This window comes from Neolamprologus multifasciatus, chromosome 2 (assembly GCF_963576455.1).
Source record: "Neolamprologus multifasciatus chromosome 2, fNeoMul1.2, whole genome shotgun sequence".
NCBI classification, from domain to species: Eukaryota; Metazoa; Chordata; class Actinopteri; order Cichliformes; family Cichlidae; genus Neolamprologus; species Neolamprologus multifasciatus.
Window position 1 is genome coordinate 9,851,484 of NC_140440.1, and position 25,989 is coordinate 9,877,472.

The 25,989-nt window shown below is 41.4% G+C and overlaps 1 protein-coding gene across 15 annotated transcripts in view; it reads right to left on the minus strand.

Annotated features, from left to right (window-relative positions):
- rapgef2b (Rap guanine nucleotide exchange factor 2b) overlaps positions 1 to 25,989 on the minus strand; it is a 107,064-nt gene that overhangs the window by 30,833 nt on the left and 50,242 nt on the right. For 11 of the 15 annotated variants that reach the window (XM_085178102.1, XM_085178109.1, XM_085178073.1 and 8 more), the window contains 3 exons: positions 20,354 to 20,429; positions 17,608 to 17,775; positions 9,618 to 9,635 (listed from right to left, as the gene is read on the minus strand). In XM_085178102.1, coding sequence (XP_085034228.1) covers positions 9,618 to 9,635; positions 17,608 to 17,775; positions 20,354 to 20,429 — 262 coding nt within the window. Of the gene's footprint in view, positions 1 to 9,617; positions 9,636 to 17,607; positions 17,776 to 20,353; positions 20,430 to 25,820; positions 25,985 to 25,989 lie in introns of those variants that run through there. The other 4 variants (XM_085178115.1, XM_085178056.1, XM_085178052.1 and 1 more) reach the window with 2 other exon arrangements.

Consider the following 25,989-nt stretch of genomic DNA (forward strand, 5'->3'; position numbering starts at 1 on the left):
TTGTGAAAAGGAATACAATTAAATTAACAACAATTAGTCTGAAAATTGGAAGAAAAAGAGTAAGATATAGATGATGAAGATGATCACGATTACTGCATTCTACTTTCTGTAATTTACCATTCTTGCCCTTTTGTTAATTTACTTAATTGTCTGTATAATTTGTCTAACTTTTCGGTTAGACAAGTGCGATGCACTCCAGACTCTAAACATGTTTTGGCACTTGAAATTCTTCTATCCTGCCAGCAACGACGCTTTAATTAGAATTATGTGCTACTTGACAGCTGTTTGGCCCCTTCCTCATTAACAGTGATTACAGCAATCTTATAATAAATGATTTAAGATCATAAGTGTGTAAAGCACTCTTTTTCTGCTCTGTGGTGTTTGCTAGATTTCTGGGAAATTAGTCAATTTATTCTCTCAAAATTAATTTATATGCAATGACTGAAGTGACAATGAACATGTTTATTTGGAGAGATTTAAAAAAAGAAGAGTATAGGCCTAAATATATGGGCCAATCATTAAAATATGGAAAAGTGCTAAAAGGCACAGCAGCCATAAGGTGCTATACTGTGTATGCATTGCAATGGCTTATATCCTATTAAAATGACAGTGTAGCTATAGGTAAGACTTCAAAATGACATAAGCTTTAAAGATCTGCAGATGGATAGTTGCAATTGGGGGAAAAAAAAGAAGATGTTTAATATGCCACATTTTTTTTTGGGGGGGGGGGGGGGGGCGCGATTTTGCCCACATTTGTATAAACAACTTCATATGAGTATTGTTAGGGCCTTGGTCACCTACAGGCGTCCCTGAGGGAAGCAGCATAAACTGAGAGGGAAGAAGATGAGCCATCTCATCTATGGTGACATGTCCATGTCTATTATAGGAATATTAAGGTGATTTTTCGTTAAGCATCTGTGCTCTGCAAACCAGGAAAGCGTCCATCAGTGTGATTTACGGCCCTGTCTATGTATGTGTGTGAATGGATGTGTGTGGTCGCGATGTGTGAGTGATGCCAGTCTGACGCTGACAGTCGATCTATCTGCTCAGGCCTCCAGTGTCTGCTGGAGCTGCCGGCTGCTTCCAGCACCACGGACAGCGCCACCAGCAAGAAGCCGGTGGTTCAAACTAGAAGCAACTTTAGCGAGGTAATAAGGGAGGGAGAGAGACGGGGGGAGGCAATTAAAAACACCCAACATCCTTTCTGTGTGTTCTCGGGCTGAATTAACCATTTTATGCTTTAAAATAACTCATCGTGCATCAGTTTCTGTAATGCGACCCCGCTTTAACAGCTCCTGGAGCCTAAAGGGTGGGCTAACTGAATTTAGGGGAGCTCTCTGAACACATGACATCATCTCCCAGAAAAGGAAAAAAATACACCCGGGATTCAGGATTCACTGCTTGCATCTCCGATGCAAATAATACCTGGCAAAGCTCATTTCACTTTAGCGACTTACGATTATTCTTCACGTTCACTGCGTCGTTAAACGTGATGAGAAAGATGTGTCGGTCATTAAAACACAGACACAGGCTACATCTGCAACGATGTGTTCGCGTTTGACCACAGGAAAATAAGGGCTACTGTTCAAGGGGCCTTCGTGGGTGCAACGTGGCACGGAACCATTACTGACCTCGCTCTGATTTTTTATTTTTAGAATATTTTATTCTAATGTCCTGGGAGATCGATAATGTAAGATTCACGCAGTTGTGCGCGTGTCTGCGCGCGTCAGTGACAGCAAGCACATGGCGGCCGTTTCTAGTACAACACACTGACACACATCGGAGGCTCGACGGGGCAATAATCAGCTTGTGATTCGGGTTTCTGATGCGTCCTTGGTCTGCCCTGCGTTCATTCATCTTGTGCAGGCTCGATAGAAATCTGATGCACATCCATTATACGGCCGGTAATCATATCTACGGGGTCATAAATGAGGGCGAGAGACAGAAAAAAAGATGGAGAGAAAAAACGCTGCAAGTCGATAGGCTACTTACCGGGGTTTATCTTGCTGGCTCGGGACTCCATGCTGTCTGATGCTGCTAATGGTTTCATAATGAAAAAATGTTCACCGGGCTAAAATCTAACATCCCGGACCTGCTCTATGCTACAGCATAGACCCTCATTTTCATCCAAAGCGACCTGCCCTTTCCCCTCCCTCAGCTGCGCCGTCTCCCTGGAAGGAGGCGGCGGCGGCTTGTCAGTTTTGGGAGTATCCGCTGTTCCTTGGTCTGATTTGACACTCCAAACCGACACCACCTGTCTGCGTTTATTCAGCCACCCCGCTTCTTCCACAGAAATATCTTAAAATCACCGAAAAGAAGGAGGAGGACGCAGGGGAAAACATCCTTTATCCAAGCGAAGAAAAACAGCCAGCGTCTTCTCTCCGCGCACTTGCCAATCACATCTCCAACCGGAGAGCAGCGGCGCGCGATAAGAAAGCAGAAAACAGGGGAAAAAGATGAGAAAATGGCTGACAACACTTTCACTCACGTTTGCTCCCTCGCTTTCCTTCCCTCTCTATCTCCTTCTCCCTCCCTCTCGCGAAAGTAAAGCGACACACGCGAAAACCACACACGCACGCCTTTATGCACCATTAGCATTATTTGAAGACCGAGACGCCTGCAGCCTCCGCCGAGGTACTTGTACTTAAACCCAGCCTGGTTTTGTTTGTAACGGGAGCAGGGGGATGTGTGTATGTGTGTCCAGTGGTGGTGGAGGAGGGGGAGGGAGTGGTCCCGGTGGTGGAGGAAGAAGAGGACGGGGGTGGGGGGGATAAGGACCTCCTCCTGCCTGAGAGTGATGCTGTCAGAGCAGCCACTATGGCTGTGCTCATCTGAGGACTTACAACACCCAGCTCTGACTAGAGAGATAGAAGAGGGTGGATGATTAAATAAAAATGAGGAAGATGGATGAAAAGCAATGTCAAAGGAGAGATAGAAGGTGATACACAGCTGAGAAGTGGGAGGAAGGTGATAAATCCAAAAGGTAAAAAGAGGTAGAGGGAAACAGAGGGATGAAGAATTGGTTGGTAGAGAAGAGCACAGTGGAATAATGCCATTATCCCACTTCAGCACCAGACCATGGCTGGAGCTTGTTGCATAGAACGGAAAAAGGAAAGCCATTTCCTGGGTGGAGAGACGGCAGCACTTCCTCCTGAGTGTGAGAGTAAAATATGGAAAGAGAGGAAACAGTAGCATTGCTTCTCCGGAGAGGCGAAAGCATTCACAGGGGGGCTCACTGCAGGAACACAGACTGGCAGCGATGATGTCACACTGTCACTCAGCTGGAATAGCCATAGCAACTGGGGAGCACGAGCCCCCTGCACCCACCCACTCATCTACCCATCCAGCCCGCTACACACCCTCTAGGGCCTTCAGTTGCTGTGGCGACGGAGCAGCAAGACATGCTGAAATGGAGGCAGGGAGGGGAGAGAGTGCATAAATAGAAAAGTGGCAATAGACTCTTCACTTCACTCAGCTGTACTACAGCGAGCAGCAGCATCACCAATCAAACACACAGCATTACATTTTGCTTTCTGAGAGGAAGAAAAGTACTTCTTATATGTGTGTGTTCAGGTGGGAGGCCATGCCTGTGGAGACTCTAGATACTGGATAAATAGAAGGCTCTCTCTCTCTCTCTCTATATATATATATATATATATATATATAAAGGTGTGCTGACAGACTGAGATATGAGGAGGACTACACAATGACAGAAACTGCACCACAGGGAACATTGAGGATTTAGACAGCAAACCAAAGGCAACAAACAACAGGGCAGCCTTACCTACTCTCCACAAAACAACAGGAATTAAGCTTAGAAACAACACGCAGAGCACAAAACATTAAAAGAAGAGTCGTGTCTGTTTACACGTTATCTATACTCAACAGCAGATTAAACTATAAAATCACACAGAATCTCGAATAGTAGATATACCATTTATTATCATTTATTCTTTTGGTCATTGTTCAGTTATCATTTCCCTGCATTGTTGCAGGTCTCAGTCATTTTGTCACCCGCTGTCTGTTTTTTTAGCATTTGCAAAACTGCTGGAGGAGGATGAATCGGTTCCCTTTCGGCATCAATGCATCACTTTGTTACACAACATGAAACGAGAAATATTACTAAAAATTTATTTTAGGCCATTAACTAAAACTAAACTTTTTTTGCGCTTTTTTTTTAACTTCACTTTAATATAATGTGTATTTTTTTGGTTCTGGACTGTGGATAAAACACAAAACATAACCTGGAGGTATGAAGCAGAAGCTGTGACAGGCAGTATCTTTGGCATTTCACAGCATCACAAATGAATCAAAAATGAAGCAGTGCTTTGCTGCAGCTCTATATAATTCACACCCATAAGCAGGAATCACAATATGATTTTAGAGCCTCATACTTAAGATGGATCTAAATGGTGCAAACAACCATTTGTAAAGCCCGTGCAATATAAACCTAATTTCTGACAAAGACTGATGAACATTTGAAAATGAAACAATAACTAATCCAATAAAACCACTGACACATTATTTTTTCATGTATGCAGACAGCTGATGCTGTAGCCTTTTAGTAAAGAGTCTAGCTGCCCCGCTTCAGACAATGCTTAGAAAGCAGCGTACTACACGCTGGTTTTGGAGCTGCTCCAGTCAAAGCAATGGGGATGTGAGTGGGAGGCGGAGAGGGGGAGGGAAGCTGGAGACCCGGTATGACATCACCTCTCCTGCCCCGGAGCCATGATGTAATGTATCAAAACAACCAAAAAGCTCAGGTGCTTGGCTGTGCAGCCCAGTCATTAATGTCTCCAACAATTGCCGGCGGGGGGAGGACCAGGGCATCATTACATCACCTCGGCAACGTGGTTGCGTCTGGGGAATATCAGACCCTCCTGCCCAGCCCCCCTTGTTTAAAGCTTTCATAGCAAGCTCATTTAAAGGAACAAACAAGCCAATGAATCATTTTTTTGTGACTAATCACAAGCTCAAGGTAAAGGGAAAGAGGCAGGTGAGCATCGATCTTGTGAGATTGTCAGAGTGACATGAAAAATGCTACTTGAAACACCAGTAATGAACTTGATCTCAATTGCAGTGTGTGCTAAATGCGACGAGTGTGGGTGAGGGGCCTCATCTGCCATTTGTAAACCGCCTGTGAACCCAGTCAGGCTTCAATTGTTCCATGCATTTATAGGGAAAGGCCATGTGATTGTGGTGTGCCTGCTGATATGTGGCATTAGGGCAATAAAAAACCCATTACACTGCTGGATCAAACACCCCTGCATAGACATGACACACATGCACAGCCAAGTATTTCAATGGCGATAACAGCATAAGGCACTCAGAAATCAAGCATTTTCTTGGCACCAGCAAAGCAGAATCAATTGTTCAGTATTACAGCAACATTTAAGAAAACAATTATGCAAGAGAAAAATGCCTTTCTTTGCCAAATCCCAGACATACATGCACAAAATCAAACCAACCAACACTGCATGACTGAGGTGTAGTTACTCAAACTTTAATGTCATCACCTCATGATCTTTCTTTTGGGATAGTTAAAAGCAGATTGTTGGAAGACACGTGGTTAAAACAACATCACTGGTATTGCAGATGACTGAGCAATGGAGGATTTCACAGACATTTCTGTCCACTCAGCTAATCCCACAGTAAATCCTAGTTGTGGAGGAGTTGCCCACCCAAGACGTTTAAAAAAACAAAACAAAACTTTATTAACCTGATTTACTGACACAGTGAATTGAAGGTTGTCACCACAGACCACTAACCTCCTTAATGCACAACAAACTTATATTTTTTTTATCAGAAAAGAAAATCAAAACAATAAATATGACAGGAGTTATATTCTTTTTTTTCTTCAAAACAGATGACTGTGTGTATGATGCATTGTCTTTAGGACACCCTTGAAGCTCTAGAAAAATCTGAAACAGACATCTTACTTAAGTACTACACCTGTTAATGTATACTTGTCTTTTTGTCTTAATTGATTTATTTGAATTAAAAAAGCAAAAAAAAAAAACCAAACAAAAAAAACAACGACTTGCTGTTATGCTCATAAGATGACTAAAAAAAAAAATTCCATAGGATCCATCAGCCACCTTGTACATCAGCACTTTGTGGAAGACACACAGTGGCCATTAGAGGATCAAACTCAACATACTTTGATTTATTGATCTGTCTCTAACCTTGTTCGGTGAATTTGTAACCCCACGTGTAGAGAGAACACAGCGCATTAATCCTTGATGCCAGTCCCATTACGCTGGCTCTAAATAACTTTGTTAGAACGCAAAAGATGATCTAATAAAGAGACTCCATTTTCATACTTGCTACAGCCCGAGGGATCATTTCATTTTTCAAGCTGTTATCACCTCCACGTGCTCTGAAATAATTTGACAGAAACTCAGGCAACCAGGCACTCTGAAAGATTACACTTGTAGGTTCACGGGGCATCACATCTGTTGTCCCGTGCACCTGCTACAAGGTGCATAAACAGGAAAAGTGAATCAAAAGACATGCTTTCAGAGAATAAGCAACAAAGTGACAGGTTGATCATGACTAGAGGTTTCCGGATCAAGTTAACGACTGACTGTAGAAGTGTATGAACTGAAGTCGTAGCCTGAATGCTGTGGGAGCGAGCCGATTGATGTGGTTTTAGTGTCACAGTTACAACTGCATGTGTCGACTCATTCTAATCAGTGAAAGAAAGGAAATCTTTAACACAAAAGTTCAAATGTACCTGAAAAGCTGAAACTATACAATTAACAACTGATGGACACTATCAACTCATTATCAGTAAAATCCCAAATGTAGCATACAACGCTATTAGGATCAGCTAAATTCAAGATATTCATAGGGTCTTTATGTACCAATTAGCAAAAATATTCAAATCAATCAGTGTTCACCTGGATAGGATGGATCAGATGGATGGACTGGCTTTCATGTGGATATTAACTTGACAGTCTATAACATCATAAAGCCTTTGCAGACCAAGCTCACACCCTGATGGCAATGAAGTCAAACTTGTTTCTCCCCAGAGGGACATTGAATTCTGCCACACCACAAACACGGTTTAGAAATGAGTAGAAGCAACATGACCAAGACCAAGGTGTTGGCACGGGGCTGTTAAACTCCCACTATCTTATCAAACATCCCTGCAAAATGTGGTGACTGGCACTGGCCAAACAAAGATGAAGCTGACAGGAATCCGATTAGCTACTGAAGTATTTAGTCATAAAAAAAAAAGACTATCAATATTCCTTCTATGGAGACCATCAACGTTTGCACATTCTTCCAAAACAATCCATCCAAGAGCAGTTAAGATATTTCAGTCTATACCAATATGATGGACAAACAATCTGGCTGACACTGACGTTAACTGGGCTGAGAATTTACCGTGAGATCTTCAGTAGACCTGCAAACCATAGCAGATGATACAAATCCCATTAGTACAATTACCTTCACTGTGAAAACTATTCTAACAATTTCAATCTGTTGAGTTAGAGGGAAGAGTGCACAATGACTAGTTAATAGAACCTTAATGAGACACATGGTCATTATGTCAGGATTTAAAACCGGCTTCATACTTTAAATTGCTTCAAAGTGTGCAGAGCCAGATACAAATGGATTAATTGTTCGTATGGAATTTAATGCACCTTCTGAATTACCTTTTAGATTTCAACACTTCATTGCCTTTTACAAATTTACATAAGAAGATATTACCTTAAGCAAGTCCTATTCTTCAATTTTATTGACGGATCATGGTTCACATCAGTATCAATTCAGTGTCACTGACATTTCAATATGAGGAGGTTTAATAAAAGGCTGATTTCATGTCTGTATGCAGGTCTGTCATTTCAAACAGAGCCAAGAAAAATAACACTAAACCACAATCATCACATTCCCACTTTCTCAGCTTTTGGACAGCTTTAGGGAACTTTGAGAAATGAGTTGGTGAGATAGTTGTCATTTCACCCCTTATTTACCCGGTCACTACAGTAAACAAATCTAACATTTGTTTCTAATTGTTTGGAGAGATTTTGATCAAATTTAAGTGATAAACACCATTAAAAAGACGCCCAGAGCACCATGTTATCATCGCCGTGCAGGCTCATTACCATTGAAATAAATGTCATCTGTCAAGCCATTTGAAAATACTCAACTTTCAAAAAAGGTCTTTGAATGTCAAAACTGACATGAAAAGCACATCAAATGTCAGCAAGCGTGTTCTAGCACACTGCTTGAGAAATGAGGCGCAGCCTGTAAATGAATACCTGATTTTGTTCGCTTGCACGAGGCAGCGTTTCAGCTGTATTATCAGGTCTGAACTCTCCCAAAATATCTGCTCTATTTCCATCAAAGCATAATGTTTGATATTTTGCTATTAATAACTACAAACACTGATTGTGTCTCTGTAGTCCATGCTGGGAAAAGAGGCGTGGGTGTTTCATTTCAGAGAAACAAAGGAAACTTAAGCTGCAGCTGCAAATGAAAATGCATATTTATTACATTACATATATGCATATATAACACTACAGAAAATAAAAGGGATGATCATTTCATTCAGCAATGACCATAATCAAGAGACTGTTGAGATTTTAATTACTTTAAAATAAGCAGAACCTTTGGGGCTGAAGCGGTGTGCCGATTAATCAGCTGCTCAGAGAATAAACTGGAAACGAGGATTTATTATTTGTTTCAGGTTAAAACAATTATTTGCTAGTGTAGCAAGTTTATTATATAACTCATAACATTATCTGTCTACATTTTTTAAAATCTGACAACACCATTTAAATATTATGACTGATCTGTATATTTTATGGCCCAAATGATGAATGAATCAATAATTGATAAAGAACATAATTAAGTCAGGCAGGAGATAAGAAAGTGTAGGAAACCGTTTCTCTCTTCCTTGGTGTAGTGCCTATACAACGCCTATTTTGACACCGGGGCTTTTGTGTCCCTGCGCAGCTGAAGCGGAGCAGGTTGTCACAAAGGACAGCTCTAAAAATAGAAGCTCGGCTTTTCTGCGGCCGAAAGTGGCAGGTTTTGTTCTCTCTGCATTTATCAGCAAGTCTGACTGCTCAACACTTTGAGCCCTGATCTTTTCAACCTCTTTGTCATAATCCATTTCTGCTTAAACACTGCAGGACTCTGTGATGAAATACTGAGATATGATATATACCCTTCCTCACCTATTGGTAATGCTATGTTTGTACACTTTGCGCTGCATAAACTGCTCTTTTAGAGGTTCGATAGGTCTCGAAATAGCTGATTTACACTTTTCAAAGCCATCATGATCGAGCAATCCTGCAGCAATGGCAAGACCAACCAGAACCACACCCACACAGCAGGAATAATAATCCAAAATTTGATCATGCTGATGTTGTGATAATTCAATTGGAGTGTGTGTGGTGCAGACTTCACCCTTTATCAGCCTTCATGCCAGGAAGTGGATGTATTTATTAAGGAAGTCTACTACTACCTACAGATATGAGGGAAGAGACGCAGATAAAACCACCAGGAGAAGCACAAACACAGACATCTACAACACACAGACAGAAGAAGAAACACACCCACACTAGGAAAACAAGACATAACACTGTTAACAGATACGGTACCTGGGGTTTATTGCATTCCTGGAAGCCGGGTTAAGGAGAGCGCCGTGGAAAAAGGAGAAAAGATCAAAGTTATCAAACATGCCACTTGCCAGTCGAGTGAGAAAAAAGTCGGTAAAAGCTCCACGGCTATCTATAAATCAACCATTTTCAAGTTTCTATTGTTCTGTTACTTGACAGTTTTTCTATATGATTAAATTCTATTATGACAAGAGTTCCCATGTTAAGGCAGATAACTTCAGCCAAAGTGTATCTCCTCTGAAAACAAAGATGATATCGACCTACATGGCAAAATCTTTCAAAATCTTAGGACTCGACAGCCTAATTCATCTTCAAGGTGAAAATATAACTTTCTCTGTACTCTTAGACAAGGACTGTTATAAAGAACACACATTCACTTGCATCATTATTCTGCCTTGCACACACATACCTCAGCATGCCTGTAGACTACTGAACAGATCACTTCCAACTGCTGTGCTTTTTCCTTACCACTGCAGGCTAATTTGGATCTCTAAGCAGACAATAAGACTCACTGGGTTTTCTTTAAAAATTGCATTTGCTAACCATTCAGCACTCAGTACAGCAGCTTATCTGTGAAGCTTAGCACAGGCAGGAATAGGACCACATTTTTCAAAAACCAATACAGGCTTTCACTCTCTCACACAGAGTTAGGAGAGGTTGATAACACACTCATGTTTGTTCAATAATATCAAGCTCTCCAGCTGATTACCTGGATTTAGAACAGCTTTAGTATAAAGACCGGAAACAAGGATAAGGGTAACCTGGTGCAGTAAAGCTACACATTGTTGTCCACACACTTGGGTTATTGTAAGGATTAAACAACAAGATGTGATGCAATAATGGATGAGCTTTAGAAGTGGTGGTAGGAGGACTTATTACATTTGAACAGTGCTAGCAGTTTCTCTTGTTGCCAGTGTTTACGCTAAACTATGCTAGGCTAAGCTAAGCTAGGCTAAGCTAAGCTAACTGCTAGCTTGGTCCAGCCTCTTAAATATTGTAGAGGCACAAGTCTGTACACCAAAGTCACCAAAATACAATAGTATGACCTATGAAGAAGCCTCGAAAGAAAAAAAAATATAAAGTCACATCAAAAAAGCTTTTATTGTTTCTTTTTTAAACCTGCCATCCACAAATTGCACCAATGATATAAGGGCCGTCTGTAGAATCGCCCATATATCATTTTCTGAAGTGCTTCTGAAGATCAATACATCTCAGAGAAACTGATAACATCCTCGCACAAACTTCCTCAGTGTGTAATGCAATATTTTTGTTCAACACCTTAAATTAAAGCTGAGAGCCGTCTGCCCTTCAACTGCAATGCGAATTTCTCACTTCACGTCTGCTGTGGTGCGGAAAATGTGAAAACTGCGTCACTGCCTAAATATTCCTGGGCCTCACTGTACATCTTAAAGCGGTCAGTGGATGAGTGAGCAATGTCACTGTCAAGGACACTCCAACAGAGCACATGATTGCTGATGGACACATCGGCTGTTTGGGATTAAACCTGCGACCTTCTGATTATAGGGCGGCCTTGCTAGCCACCAGGCCTCCTTGGTGGAGGAAAGGAGTAAAAGGAGTATTGATTGCCTGCCTCCTGCTGCTTGTGTAATTATAGAACATCTGTTTGGGGCCTTGGATGTCCTGCTGGACACCGAGTAAACCCAGAGGAAGGAATATTATTCATCCACACAGAGAGTTTGGGGTGTCTACAGGGGGTCTGAGGAGTTATATTGGAAGGGGGGGGACAGATGGGAATATGTTAAAAATCTGTAATGGATAAAATCGGCAGCGTGGTAAACACAAAGCCTTAACAGGAGCCACATTGACATTTCATTTCAGAGTGAGTGGCAGAATCTGTACAAAGACCTCTAGCAAGTGCTTGAGCGAGAGATCAGAGACACAATCTGTGTGTGCATGTCGGTATGTGTGTGCGTCAGGTCGACAGCAAAAATGGCTGTTGATATTAGCGGAAGAGATGGAGCGTGTGAGATTAAGTGCAAAATGGAGAGCGACAGAAATGGAGATTATGAGCATTTGCTACAGAGAATATATAAAGATCAGGCGTGTGCGTGTATATATATGTGTGTGTGCTTTCATTCTGAACAAGGCACACAAGTGTCAACTCACTGCTCTGAGCACGCAGGAGGCATGTGTTGAATCCTAAACACGGCCCTCTTTCACTGCCCCGATTCATCTCTAGAAGCAGAAATGTGTTTTTATATATCTGCCTCCATCGATTTAAATAACAGAACTGTCTGCAGAGTGTCTAATGATGGAAACTTGAATTTTCAGAGGAGCTTTTCAGATGAGAACACTGACTGCATATAACTTTAAATTTCCCGTACCAATCTACAGGAATGAGAGCATGACTCCGTTTTGATATGTAGCCTTACATCATACCTTTAATCAAAAGCTTTTAAAGGTACCCTGCAGAAGAAAAAAATGTGGTCAATAAGTCTGACAGTAAATCAGAACAGTACTTTAGAAAGGAAGCCCAAACTGCCATCTTTCACCATAGAAATACTGCAAAGGTCAGTCCATTTCTCTACCTGCAGGAAGATGAATTACTAATGCCAGCCGACACACGGCATCTGCATTGAAGCAATGCAAGTTTGAAATGTGGTTTTAGAACTCCAAAGGTGTTTGGTGTAGTGCTCATAAAAATATCATCGACAACTTCTCATGTCAGACTCAAGACTACACAAGAAATGTTCATAACAGATATTTATACCTGTTATGAACATCACTGTGTCAGATTAAGCAATTAGAGACTCGTGAAATCACGTCTGTTCATGCCTGCAGAATACACAGTGCCCCGACTAATCACGACTTCCATCGTTCATTGTCTGTTGCTGACTGCCGTCTTTTATGGCATCAGCGGACGATAACAAACAAACGATGCATGATGCTGGCAGTTCAACCAAGCAAACATTTCGCTTTCACGTTGCCATTTTTTTTTTTAAACTGTTGTCTTGTTAAGATTAAAACAAGCACAGCTGTACAAGCTCTGTAATAGTGTGGCGTATTTTCCACCTACACCATCAAGCATTATTAGAAACAATTTTCCAGGTTGTAAAAATAATAGAGCCAAATAAAGCTGTGCAGGCAGATTTCAAATTAAGATCTTCCTTTGCCAGAGCCAAGCCAATTATGTGTGAAATCTGGCCACAAAAACACAAGATTAATATCATATGGGCTGCTTTACATCAACTTATAGATATGACCAATCCTAAATGCACATATTTCCCCGATTAATGTCTAGCATTTAACAGCTTCTGAGTCGCAAATATATGCAGATGAGAAAAAAAGATGGCACTTATTCTGATGATTCATCTATTTAAGTGATTCATTTTAAACTGACCCCTTTTAGTCTAACACTTATTCTTTGCACAGACTAAAACAGCAGCTCTAGTCATCTGTGCTCTCTGAAACAAGACATACAAGTTCACTTCCCCAACAGTAAATTAAACAATTCTGTTTTTTATTTTAAATGCATGCTGTACAGCTTTGTATTTCCATTTAATTCCAAAGCACGCTGTGTGGAACTGTATAAAGTGTAGCAAACAAACCAGGTAATGAGATCATTTAAAGGAGCAGTTGCATATCTTCCACAGCATGTCAATTCCAAATAAGTCATCCAAATGATAAATGGGGTCCAAACAGGTCCAAATGAAGCCATTAATTTAAAGTGTTCTGAAACTAGATCTCCTTAATCAAGGATTTGTACTTTCTTTGAACTCAGAAAATCAAATAATCTACTCTTCATACAGGTGACAGCTCTACTTCAGACTGTGGGGGAGAGTGGGGTCTGCATGGAAGTGTCAGCTCTCCCACTGGGAGTTCCACTACAGGGTTAGCATTACTTTTATATTTTAGCTATGAAGCCGGCACTCTGAAGAGCAACTTACAGTGGAATGTCCAGGTTGTTGTAGAGGGGTCAGAGAAGCTCACACAGACTCTGTCTGCAGACGCTGTGTGACCTGTGGCCAGATCCTACTCATCATTCTGAGGCCTGAGCACTAAACGCTCACAGATTTAATCAATTTACCAGGTAAATGGCTGAAGCAAGAGGATGCAGGGGCTCATGTAACATAAATACAGGAATCAGTTACCACTTTGCAGCATATGTGGCGTTTCCTTGATCATAGAAAAAAAACTTAAGCAAAGGTTTAATGGGTTGATAATTAAAAATAAAAATTCTCCAGATTTCATAGAAACTGAATGTTAGGACCGGCTGCTCCTGCCATAGTTATCCTTTTCCCTCTGGGCTTGAACAGGACTATGAAATCCACTTCATTCTGTCGAACACTGTCCAACATTGGGAAAAATGTACAAACATGGGCCAGAATGCCTGATTTTTCATAGACTAGATGATTTGACACTTCAGCGGGAACACACCTTCATTTGTCAGTGTAAAGACTGGGAACGAGCCAATCTGTCACTAATAACGAAGGATACTTATCCTACTGGGAAAGTATTAGCTATTCCAGGATCTAATGCAGCACCAAGGAGAGTGGCTGGGATTGGCACAGGACATCTCATCATGCACGTTGAAATACGAAAATAAAGATTAATGATGAAGTTTACAAAACACAAATGATGTGAGGAGAGTGAACGGGCAATGTGAACGGACTTCTAAATTTGTTCCTTCTGATCATTTTTTGCCAATGAACCAAAACTATTTTATCAAATACTAAAAATTCCTCAACTCTCAAGATGACATTTTCAAGTACTTCCAAAAAAACAAAAACCCCACAAATGCAGCACATCAATGACATAGCAGCTCATCTGGCCCACGATCCATCACTGTTCACATATAATTGTAATGTGTGAAAAACAGAAAGAAAGTCATAATTTTTGTTGTTATTGGTTGGTTGTATTGCACAAACTAATGAGAATTAAAATCCACTGAGAAGTCAGAGAGGCTCAAACATTCATACAAACATGTATTAATCTCGTTTCACTAAAATCTGACCAATACCCTAGGACAAGGAGCGATTCTTGTGAATTGTGAAGGCGTAGACTGATGGGCAGCTCGTAATCATCGTCTTCACACTGGAAAAGCTATGACTAACAATGTTTGGAACCATTGCATAAGAACAGAATAAGCGACTCATGAGTTATCAAAACATCCCAATTAAGGTCATTTCTTGTTTGACAAATCATTAAAGCTTTAAAGATAAGAGTTTACAAAGTCAAATACTGTGAAAAATGGCTAATCACCAATGTTCAAATGTAAAGGACTAATCGACTTGGCTGTTTCACAACTTAGTTTATGAACTGGTGGTGAGACAAACGGGTAGTTTAAAGCCACATTAGGCTACCTTCAGTTTTACAATTTATGAACAAACCTACAGAAAAATAAGTCAGTTAACTTATCAAGTATAAGCAGAATCAGCTCAGCAATCAACAGATTAGTTTTCATTCTTCTCCTAGAAGCAGTTTACCTTCTGATGGTTCCATATTTGCCTTCATAGCAGTGACTAAGCTGAATGAAGAAAAAAAAAAAAAAGCCTTGCCTGCTGGAGCGATATCCTGTCTTCAATCCCAAGTTTTTCCTCAGTGCATTTCTCACCTCTTAAAAGCGCCTCGGGGAAGGAGAGAGGAAAATCTGAGCGGTGTCTGGCATTCTAAATTCTGGAGATTAGCTTGCTATGTCAGCTTAGCATCCGCCCAGATTCAGCTTCTCTGTCACTCCACACCCCTCCACCCCTCTGTCAGCAGCAGCAGCGGCGGCAGCATGCTGCACTCTTGTTAACTTAGCTCCCTTCCCTACTGTACTTCTAAGTGCACTCGAGCACAGCCCATCTGGGACTGCTGGTTGCCATAGCACCCGGTCCATCCTTCCCACAGGAGCGGTACTAGAGTGAGGAGAGTTGGGTATGTGACAGGAGACGTCGGGCCATGAGAAAGTTCAGTGCAGTCTTTTGAATCAAAAACACTGCGCGTCTATATTTAGGATACTGGGTGGGGCTGGATGGAGGCAGGAAGAAGACTACTTTGCCGCATTTTCCCATTTGGAGCTCGATTGTTTCACAGCAATACAAGTTAAAAAAAAAACAAAAACAAAACTGGTACACTGACAGAACGCCCGGGGGAGTGTCAGGAATGAAGGGAATGCAGTGAAATTGTGCAGAACAGGAAAAACTGTGTGCAGCAACTGCATGCTGGGTATTTGCATCATTAGTGTGAAAATGCTTCACTTCCTATTCCCAGGGAAAGAAAGCATGAAGGGGAGAAGGCATGGTGCAACACAATGGGCAAACTTAGTCCTCTGCTGTCAAATCCCCTCAGATGGGTAAATTCAATACTATATGGTACAGTAATTAGATCAGACTTCTTCAAAAAGTCAGCGTTGCAAACAACATTTCTCCTTCAAGCAATTAGCAATGGAAGAAAATGTGTAGTTTGAAACAAGCCCTTCTGTTTAGCATGTAGCCTTCCATTTTCTCTCCATGTGCAGTGCAATAACTAAGAAAACGATCTCAATGTTTTTATCACGAACAGCCGTTCTGTGCACCACCAAATGTGCTGGGAAATTTATATTGTGTGGAAAAATATTAAAGGGCGAGTACAATGCTAAATGGTAACGTTTGAAACTTCATGCAGGTCACAGGAAGCAAAATTGATTGATGAAGGGTAGAAACATATCCCAGCACACTGCCTAACAAAAGTATTGGACCGCACCTCTTAACCTGCAGAGCTTCAAACCTTCTCTGGCATTAACATCAGTGTGCTTCATGGAGTCGGTCTTCATGATAAAGCAGCTCCTGCGGCTATATTGTGTAGGCGGCCTAGTACTATTGCTTGTATAGTCTATGCAATAAGCAACAGATTTGTGATCTTTACCAGTTTGTCACACAGTTTATTGCCATATTATCATAAACAGACTGGAATTGCCAGCTTTACCCTTTGCAATCACAAACTGATAGACTGACAAGCAGGCTGATGGGATCTTATCCGTATCTTGATGGACCAAAGTCGCTTTGAGGACGGTCACCAATTGTGAGCAGTAGCAGACCTGGTGTCCATCTCGCAAACAACATTGTATCACATCGGTGTTTTAAAGTCTCCAGCCACTCTTTTCCATAGTGAGAGTGTAACAAAGGCATAGCCACTGACTCAACCGCTAATGCTTGCTCTGAGATTCAGGTGTTTTATGCTTGTAGCAGTTAACCTTGAACTGCTAGTTTACCTCTAATTTAAATTTTTTAAATTCCAAACTGTAGCCTCAAAATGTAAAACTCATTTAGTTCCCTCTTCAGTAAAGTATCTCCAGTGTTTTTTGTTCAGCTTGTTTCAACAAGGTCAAAAACAGCTCATGATGCTTTACAAACTATAACGATGCTTAGATTCACCAGCAAACATGACAACTTAAAATTATTGATGTAAAATGTGGATTTTACCTGGAAACCAAACCTTTTATAAGTTATCAATGTGCACAAAATATATGATGTGTGACAGCACAGGCAAACAGTCTGAAGACGACAGGTACAGCACAGATAAACTGTGATGCTCAAAAAAACCAAACTACAGAAGCGTTTATCAAGAGAGGACTGAGGAACAGAAAAGCCAGCAAGAGCTGTAAACATCACACAAAACATTGCAGCCACTCTATTCTATTTTACCAAGAAAGGTTAAAATAATTGAACTCTACAAGGAGTAGAGGGAGACTAAAAAACAAGCTTGAAGTGCACTCAATGAAGACAAGAGCAACCTTCTCCAGGAAATAAGACAGCACAGTACACCCAGCTACAACCAAGGGTCAGCAAAGGGCACCAAACAGAGTGAACACACTCATTTTCAGCTAGTATCCGAAGCAGAAACACAACAGGTTTGGAAGAAGGAGCTCGACACACAAACAGAGCAGAACACAGTGATAGAGCAACGCTGATACCACCTCCGAAGCGAGCAGCGATCTGCCACAGCGAGGGTAAACAACAACAAAACTGTAGCGCAGGATGCAACTCACCGTGTGGTACCCACGGGCTATGGGTGGCTTTCCTGTAGGGTACGGATCCACGGTGTCGATGATTGTTTGTCTCTCCCCTTTCTGGTTGATCTTCCGAAAGCGCCGACGGGACTGTCTGTGCGAGGCTTGTCGCTGAAAGTACTCCTCATTTTCATCCATATAGTCCACCTGGAAATGATAGAAAGGGAGGGAGATGGCGATGAGGGGAGTGACAGTCTTCGTCTTCATTCACACCCCCTCCCGAATCCCCCACCTCCCTTCCTACCGCCCCGCTCATTGCGTAAAAATAGAAGCGTGTGTGGGCTGTACGATGCACACCTACGTCAAAAGGGTGCTCACAAAACAAAAGGAGAGACGGAGAGAAAGAAACAGAGGGCTGAGCGAGGAATCTGGATGGAAGGAGTGAGCTAAGGAGTGAAAAGCGATGGGGAGTAAACTGATTGACAGGTAGAGATAAACAGAGATGGAGCCTGGCAGAGTGGAAATAGAGATGCTCAACTCTCTCCGTCTCTGCTAGACATATTAACCACAATGAAATTACAAGTTCAGAAAAGATAAAAATCCATGTTTCCATTTTTAATGAACTGGGAGGAAGAAAAACATTTTCCATGTGGAAACTGGCACAATATGGCACTTTAACTAAGCCATCGCTATAGTCAAGCGGTACAATTTTGTGACGCTTTTTTGGTTTTGGACTACTTAAACTGTGCTCTGGTGCCACACGGCTTTGTGCCAGGATGGAATGACATATCTGACTTTACATTTTTGGCCCATTCTCGCTCGCTACTTTCACTGCGGCTTCACATTTCACAGCGCTCAGCCTTTGGGATTACACCACTAAAATCTCTCTCTGCCTTACCAACTGCTGCCATGACAACGGCAACGGAGCTGTGTGCGAGCGAGAGCGTAAGTGTGATTGTGTGTCTAATTGCAAATCTCGGCGTGAACGCGTGTACGGCACAAACACGTGAGCAGCTTTGCTTATGTTTATAACGGCACGCCTGCATATCTCCGTGCACTCTTAACATGTAGCAGCGAGGTTCGTCCGCGTGCATCGCTTCCCCGGCAGCATAAGAGCCCCTGTTCAGTAATTACAGGGCAAGCTAGCAACTGTAGCAGCATAAGAGGCAAAAGGCTACAAAGTGTCTGCGGCGAGCAGAACAGAGGGAGGTATTATTAAGGAGTGTGTGTTTATCTGATAGAAGCTCAGTTATCACAAGCCCCCTCCACCCACCCATCTACACAGCACACTCACAGAGAAGAGGCAATTACAGTGAATGAACAGTGCTGTGACTACAGCAGTGCAAACCGGCTGTTATTATGTGTGTTGTGTTTTTTTTTTATTTTACAGCGATGATAGAATAGGGTGGATATGCGCTGCTAGAAATGGCAGTTGAGGGTGTGTTTCTGTGTTATTATAAGGTGGGGCAAACGGTGCCATGAAGCAACCAATCATTTTAGTGGATGAACATTATGTTAGAATTGCCACAGGCAGGCAAATTAGCTGCACTGCACTGTTCCTTACCCCTCAACACAACACTCAATTTGACTAATATCTTGATAGCATTAACCATGTTTTACATGTGCCCTCTGATTTATTTCTCTAGCTTCCGTTCCTTTTCCCCACGTGTTCCTCTTTCAAAACAAATGAAAAAAATGTGTTTACTTGATTATTAAAGCAGGTCACAAACTTTCTGTTTCTCTGCATTATGTGGACCAGTCATTTCCAAATTTTGTGAAAGCAAAGCACACTGGTGTTCTTATCTGTTGAAGATAGTCATGCTACCTATTTTTTCCTTTGCTTTAACATAAGGCTACAACTAGCATATAACTGATATCCATGTCCTTATTACACGTGCTCTTAAATACGCCCCGCATTGAACCACAGTACAGGCAGCATGCTCAGTTTTTGTATTAATCTTTTATATATCTAGGTAAAAATCTCATTGAGATTTAAATCTCATATCCAAGAGAGACCTGGCATCAATCCAGTTGAAGATGTAAGACGGGTCTGAGGTTGCATGTGGCTTTTTTTGTTTGTTTGTTTGTTTAAAAAAATATTTTACAGCAATGGCAAATCATGGAGCCTTGCAACAGTTTTGAAAATTAGCACCACATGCTAATCACACGTAATATACTGCATATACAGCTCCGTCACAGACAGCTGTAGAGAAATGTCAATAAAAGGCACTTAAAACAACCCGATAAAAAATTAATAAATAAACTAAATCAGCGACACTCTGCTGTAGATTTTTGGTGATCGACATGGAGTCCAGCTGTTTCACAGATAAAATAGACAAAATCAATGATTATCATAATGTTTCTTTTTGTATCCTATACATTAAGGTGAACTAAAGAAAAACCCCACCTGTTTGTTCCCCCTTTGTATTGATGTTTGAGTAACTTACATTACATCAGAAATGACAAGTGGATGGATTAGAAAACGACCAAAGTCTGACCTTAAAGGCAGTAACTAAACGGTGGCGATTTTAATATTTTGTAGGTTTAAAAAACTACAAGTCGGATGTTGGTTTCAGCTTGTTAAGTATACAAAATTATCATTTGTCAGTTCTCTCTGTTGGTATGTGTTATTTTTCTCAATTTCTATGCATTGTTATGCATTTCTTACAAAGACAAAAAGTCATAATTGCTACTTCCAATTTGTGCTTGCTAGCTGGTGTGTTGGTGTGGATGCAAGTAATGCTTTTGACACGAGTGTGCTAAAAGTCTGAGAAATAAAACTCACCACAATCATCTCTGATGGTTCCAGGACGATGCACTCACATCCACGTCGAAGGCTGCCAGCTGATCGCTTCCCAAAACTAGAGAAAGGAGGGAAAGAGAAATATTAAATCTTTATCTAAAGCCAGCTGAACTCAGTCTTATTCAAGCTGCACATAGGCAGCTGAAAACTCTTAAATATAAGTCCTAACCTACAGGTAGCTCCTTGTGCAGCATTTTAAATATGCAGTATGGAATATCCCTATATAATGTTGGATTGAGCAGCAATGAATGAACACTTCTTTTCAGCCGTGACCCATCAGAAGGGAACCACCCACCTCTGGAAAAGTCCACTCTCGCTACGTCACAATTTGTACAGTATGCTTCCCTCCTAATGAGGGGGAACAGGAGGGGGGGTTCAGCAGAGACTAAAAGGTCTCGAAGACGACGAGCTGCAGTGGAAACTGAGCATGAAGAGATCCAAGTTGTGGCTTTGGGAAAGAATGCCGCCTTTGTCCAGAATCAGACCTCAACGTAGAGACAAGGGCTCCCTTGTTTGTTATTTTTAAACATCTCTTGGTTCTGAACGTGATCCACATCACTGTGTTTTAAGATAAACTCAAGTGACTCCAAATAAAAAGATTGCACGTTGAGTTTATGTGCCAGGTTTGACCTGTTTTGCACTGCTGAGCTTTAGGAGATGAGGTTTTGTAGCATGAAATGCATTTCTAGGTAGGTTTGGAAATGGTAAATGGAGCAAACAGTCCATAGAAAATTCAATCCGAAACAAGTTCTAATTGTCAATTCATTGTTTTATTTTTTAAACAAATCTTACATGTGACTTTGTTTTCTTAATGCCTTTAAACACTGGACACAAAAGCCATGAAAATAATCTGTGCTTCAAAAATATTTTTCTGATTCACGCTGTAGCCGTTCACACCGAGCACCGAGATCATTACGCTGGACGAACTTACGGCATTTATGTTTTTTCAAACCAAGTTTGATCTTTTCACTAAATTTGGCCGTTGAAGCTCAAAACGCACCTCAGCGCTGAATACACAGTGATATAAAATAACACCATCTTCCCGCTGACAAACAGCCAAATGCTGCTCTGGGTTATTCGGTTTCTGAAATGATTATTCTGTCTCCTCAGATGTTCTCATTCTGCTCCACTGACATCCTGAAATATGTGCAAAAAAGCAGCCGCGATACATCTTCAGCTCCTGGATCAAACCATGAAATTCTCCCTGCTGCTGCCTTCTCGTGAGAATTGAATGAACTCAAATTCTCAGTTTCCTTCTTTAGAAACATCAGGAAAAACTAATCAGCGCGCTGTCGACCTGACCACAGTGGGTTTTTTTTTTTAAGGACAAATGATTTATAAAAACACAAAACCTTTGGTGTGTGCATGTTTATACACGTTACAGGACAAATTCAGATAGAAAAATTGGAATTACAATTTCAGTGGTTTCAATAAGTCAGCTGTTGTAAAAATGTGAAAACCTCCTAAACCCAACACACTGGGCATTTTACACCATTTTCAAACTCCTGCAAATATCTGAGGTCATTTTGCTAATCATAAAGTGTATGAGGATACGCTGCTTATTGCTTCTATAACTGACAGTGATTCAAATGCATGTGGTTTCAGACTGTTGATTAAATAATTTAAGCCCACTGTTAGGCTCTGGGAAGTTTTTACAAGTTCTTAATATTTCAATGTCTAAACTATTTCTTGGAAAAAAGAAAAAAGAAATCTCTGGGCAGGTTAATTAATAACAGTGGTAGTCAATGTGACTTGCTCTGTTCGGGCAACCTGCTATCTACTCAAACCTCACTCTGCGACTGACACAAACGGAGTAATTCCAGGTGTTCGAGTTCTCCTCAGCACCCACAGATGAAGTGTGAGCCTATGGACGTGCCAGCCTGCATCAATCATTCCCGACAGGTGCAGACCTCCAGCGCAGCGTGGCCTAAATGCTTTAGAGCTTTGGTCTTGTGGCTTCATGTTGTGGGTGTAGCTTGGTCAAGTCGGGAATAAACACCAGCCAAGAAAAACCTGGTGATCCTCTACCTGTCAGTTTGGCAGAGAGCGAGTAATGATTTTTGTGATGCTTTTGTTTTCTACGAGTTGATTTAGCTGGCTTTGCTTTTCTCTTTCTACTTCCTTTTGTTGACTTTTTTCTCTTTTCTTTGTGTTTTTTTCCTCCTGTCAGCCGTTCTGTTGTTTCTCTGCCGGAGCTGCAAATTTTACTTGAGCTATTTGTCGACTTTATAATTCACACAAGTCCACAGTAAAGTTTTGCTAAGAAGCACAAACTGAAATCAAAGGCAGCATGAGTGACTGGCTGGGCCGCACAGGCTTGGTGAGCAAAGGCAGCGAGGGGGTTAATGCTGATTGTCACTGTTTGCTTTGCCTGAGCTTCTGTTTAATGCCTACTAACTCTGCTCGTATCCCTGAAATACACAAGCCTGAATTCCACCGCAGGGCCAAACAGAGCCACTGTAAGGACAGCTTACTCAGTATTTTCACTCGTGTTCTCGCAAGACAAATGCTGTGATTTTTTTTTTTTTGGAACTTCCTTCCACCAAAGATGATTTGTCAGCTGGGCAGCGGCTTCAGAGAAACGAACAAGTGCTTTTGATCTGGTTTTAGGGACGTTTGCGTTGGTGCCAGCTATGATCCTGTTCAGCCTCCTGCTACAGTGGAAAAGAGATAGCGAATCCACCCAATGAGCATCACAAAACACGTTAGGCCACCAGAATACAAACGGGAACATGACATGTTGAATCATGTTCCTCCGTTGCATTCCTGACTTTAGTAATCCATTCCTCCATTTTGCAGGAGGCGAGGGCCACTGGCAGTGTGCAATATTAAAGAAGGGATTATAGAAGTTGAGTGTGTGGGGGTAGGAGTGTGTTTTCTAACAAAAGTGTCTTGTTTGTGGATTAAAGCCTCCAGTGCACTATGACTAGTGCTGAGCAAATATTAAGTAGAGGGCCTGCCAAGAGGGTAATGTAAATTAGAAAACAAATAATGCATTCAGAGCAAACACTGATTGTCTTAGCTAATGCTTAGGTGGACTGGGATGTAAGCAACTCTCCAGCAATCAACACTGCCACACAGCACACTCTGCAAAGCCTACCCATGCAAATATTCAATTTTTATTAGTTATAACTAAAGAGGCAGAGGTCTAGGCAAACACTACTTGGTATGAATTATTCATCAACGAGGAATTCAGGGTCACAAGTTAACGTGAGGTTGTTTTTTTCAATCAAGAGAACTACAGTGTGTGTGTGTTGGCTGATGAACCTACAAAACCAGATAAAGGAATTAAAAAAGGGAAGGAAAAAAGATAGGAAAGGTGCCAGATGCTTGAGCAAGTATTCAAGAGCACAGCACAAAGAAAAGATGATCACTGGTAAAAGTACCAAAATATTGCTACACTTACTGTGTAAATCTGTAACCTTTTATATTTCCGTCACCTTTTTATTTTGCTTGAATTTATTGTTTCTTTAAGAAAAAATTCAAGTTAAGCTGTGAAATAAAGACAATGCATTTATTTTGTTTTTGAACAGTTGAAAATGTTGCTGTTTCCCCCTTTTTTTGTTAATTTGGCAGCTTACATATTTTGTTTTTAACTTGAAAAAAGTAATTTCAAACCACTCATGTCACTCAAAGTATGCCATTCAAATTAAAAACAAAAAAACATATTTAATCAAGTGCCACATTAACAGTACTTTAATCCTCAGGCAAGCTCTGCAAAAATACACTTACTGCTCAAATGAAAGCAATCGCTCTCATTTGCTTCCATCCATCTCATGTAACAAAGGTCTGAACCTGTTCTGTCTTTTCAGAGCTTACCATGGCCCATCTTTATGCTGCACTGCAGTTCTCAACTTCTTTAGACCCAACAGAGGTGAAGCCAACAAATGCCCATTGGATAAGACATCAAGGGGTCTTTAAACCAACTTCCTAGAACAATGTCTGTGTGCAGTCCAAATGTGTCTCACAGTGAATTCATAGCAAATAAGTGTGAGAATGCATCTATAGCAAATGATGTCCTATTTTGTGACACATAAGATTAATAACACATATTGAAATTCAGTCATTTACATTCTCACAAAGCATAAAGCTTCTTAAATAAGCAAGAGATTACCTCCTAATAGACTTCGAAATAGTTTAGTCATTTATTTTTAATGAAGACAGTGAGTGTGGAGAGCTGAGTGATACCGAAGCCATCCGCGGTCAACCTTCCAGTACAAAAAATAAACACCCTTGGTGGGTTTTAAAATACCTGAGAGATAAGTTCATGTAAAGTTCAAGTTAAAAAATCATTGCCCAAAAGAAGGAATGATGAAAACCATACAAGCAAAAGCAAATATTGTTATCTCAAAATCACATCAGCCAAGAATTTTACTACAACTGAAGTCTAAAACAAAACAAAGAAAAAGAAATTGATGGTGAAGAGAACATCCCCATTTTTGCTTCTATGCTGTCATTTGACAGGCAGCCAACATCTCAACTTCAAATTAAACCCTGAAGCTCTCAGTCGACTGTCTGACATCTCCCCTGTCTCGGCAGCCTTGCATTCCCCTCCGTTATACAACAAGCCTGGGCGTCTGGAATGTCATTCCACATGCATCACCAGCTTCTCATTCTACCAGCCCGGCAGCCCACCGCCTTAGCCTCGGATCCACTCTGCTGCCTGTGTGAACCAATGCAACCCTTAATCTGTACCCCTGGTCTGAGCTGAAGGGAGTGAGGGATGGAGGGGGGGGGGGGGGGTCTCCTCTCCTCTTTTAAGCTGTTTAACTGAGTAAGTGGTAAGAGGGCACACTGGCTTTTTTAACCCACCAGACCCTTGAGAAGGACAAAGATTAAACTCCTCAGATATGCAAGACTTCTGAGCCAGCACAGTGAAGGAGGGAGTGGGAGGTCAGATGGATCTTTGGCTACAACTGCTAAAGTGAATGAAAACCGCATCCAGGCTTTGAAGCCTTTACCAACATCCTGTCAGAGCCGAGTTTGATGATCCAACCTCACCTAGCAAAGATAAACAGAATTCCTTGGAGTAACAGTGTGGTCCACACCACATGCATATTCCAAACCTTTGCCCCGGCACATCTGAAATAGGCGCTGACAACGCATCCAAGAATGTCTAACTGACTCGTGACTTTTGCTTCCCAAAATACAGCTTCACTGACATTGTAAAAGGCAAAGAGAAAAGGGCACTGGAGACACGAGTGTAGAGAAAGAGCGACTACGCTAGCCGCTTGCAACTTTTCCAAACACATTCATCAGTCATCACTGCATCTATCACTCATTTCTAACATGTTCTCACCACAGCGGGGGCTCCATCTTTGTTTTGGTTTCAAAGTTGCCAAAAGTTGTGTCTAACCCCCTCCTCTATATACCCCAAAAGAGCACACACCCCTTTTGCTGGCAGCACACTCCTCACACTGACAAATCCAAAATAACATCAAAGTCATACTTCACATTCCAGACTTGAAGGTTTTACTGCAACCAGCTCCCGGCTTGGAGACGAGTCAGATTTTTAAATTACAACCAAAAACAAAGGCGTTTCTAGGCAGAACTTCAGTAAGCCGTACGCTCGTGTGTTTCTAGGTAAGAGTTCCATGCAGCTGTACTTTGATGACTCA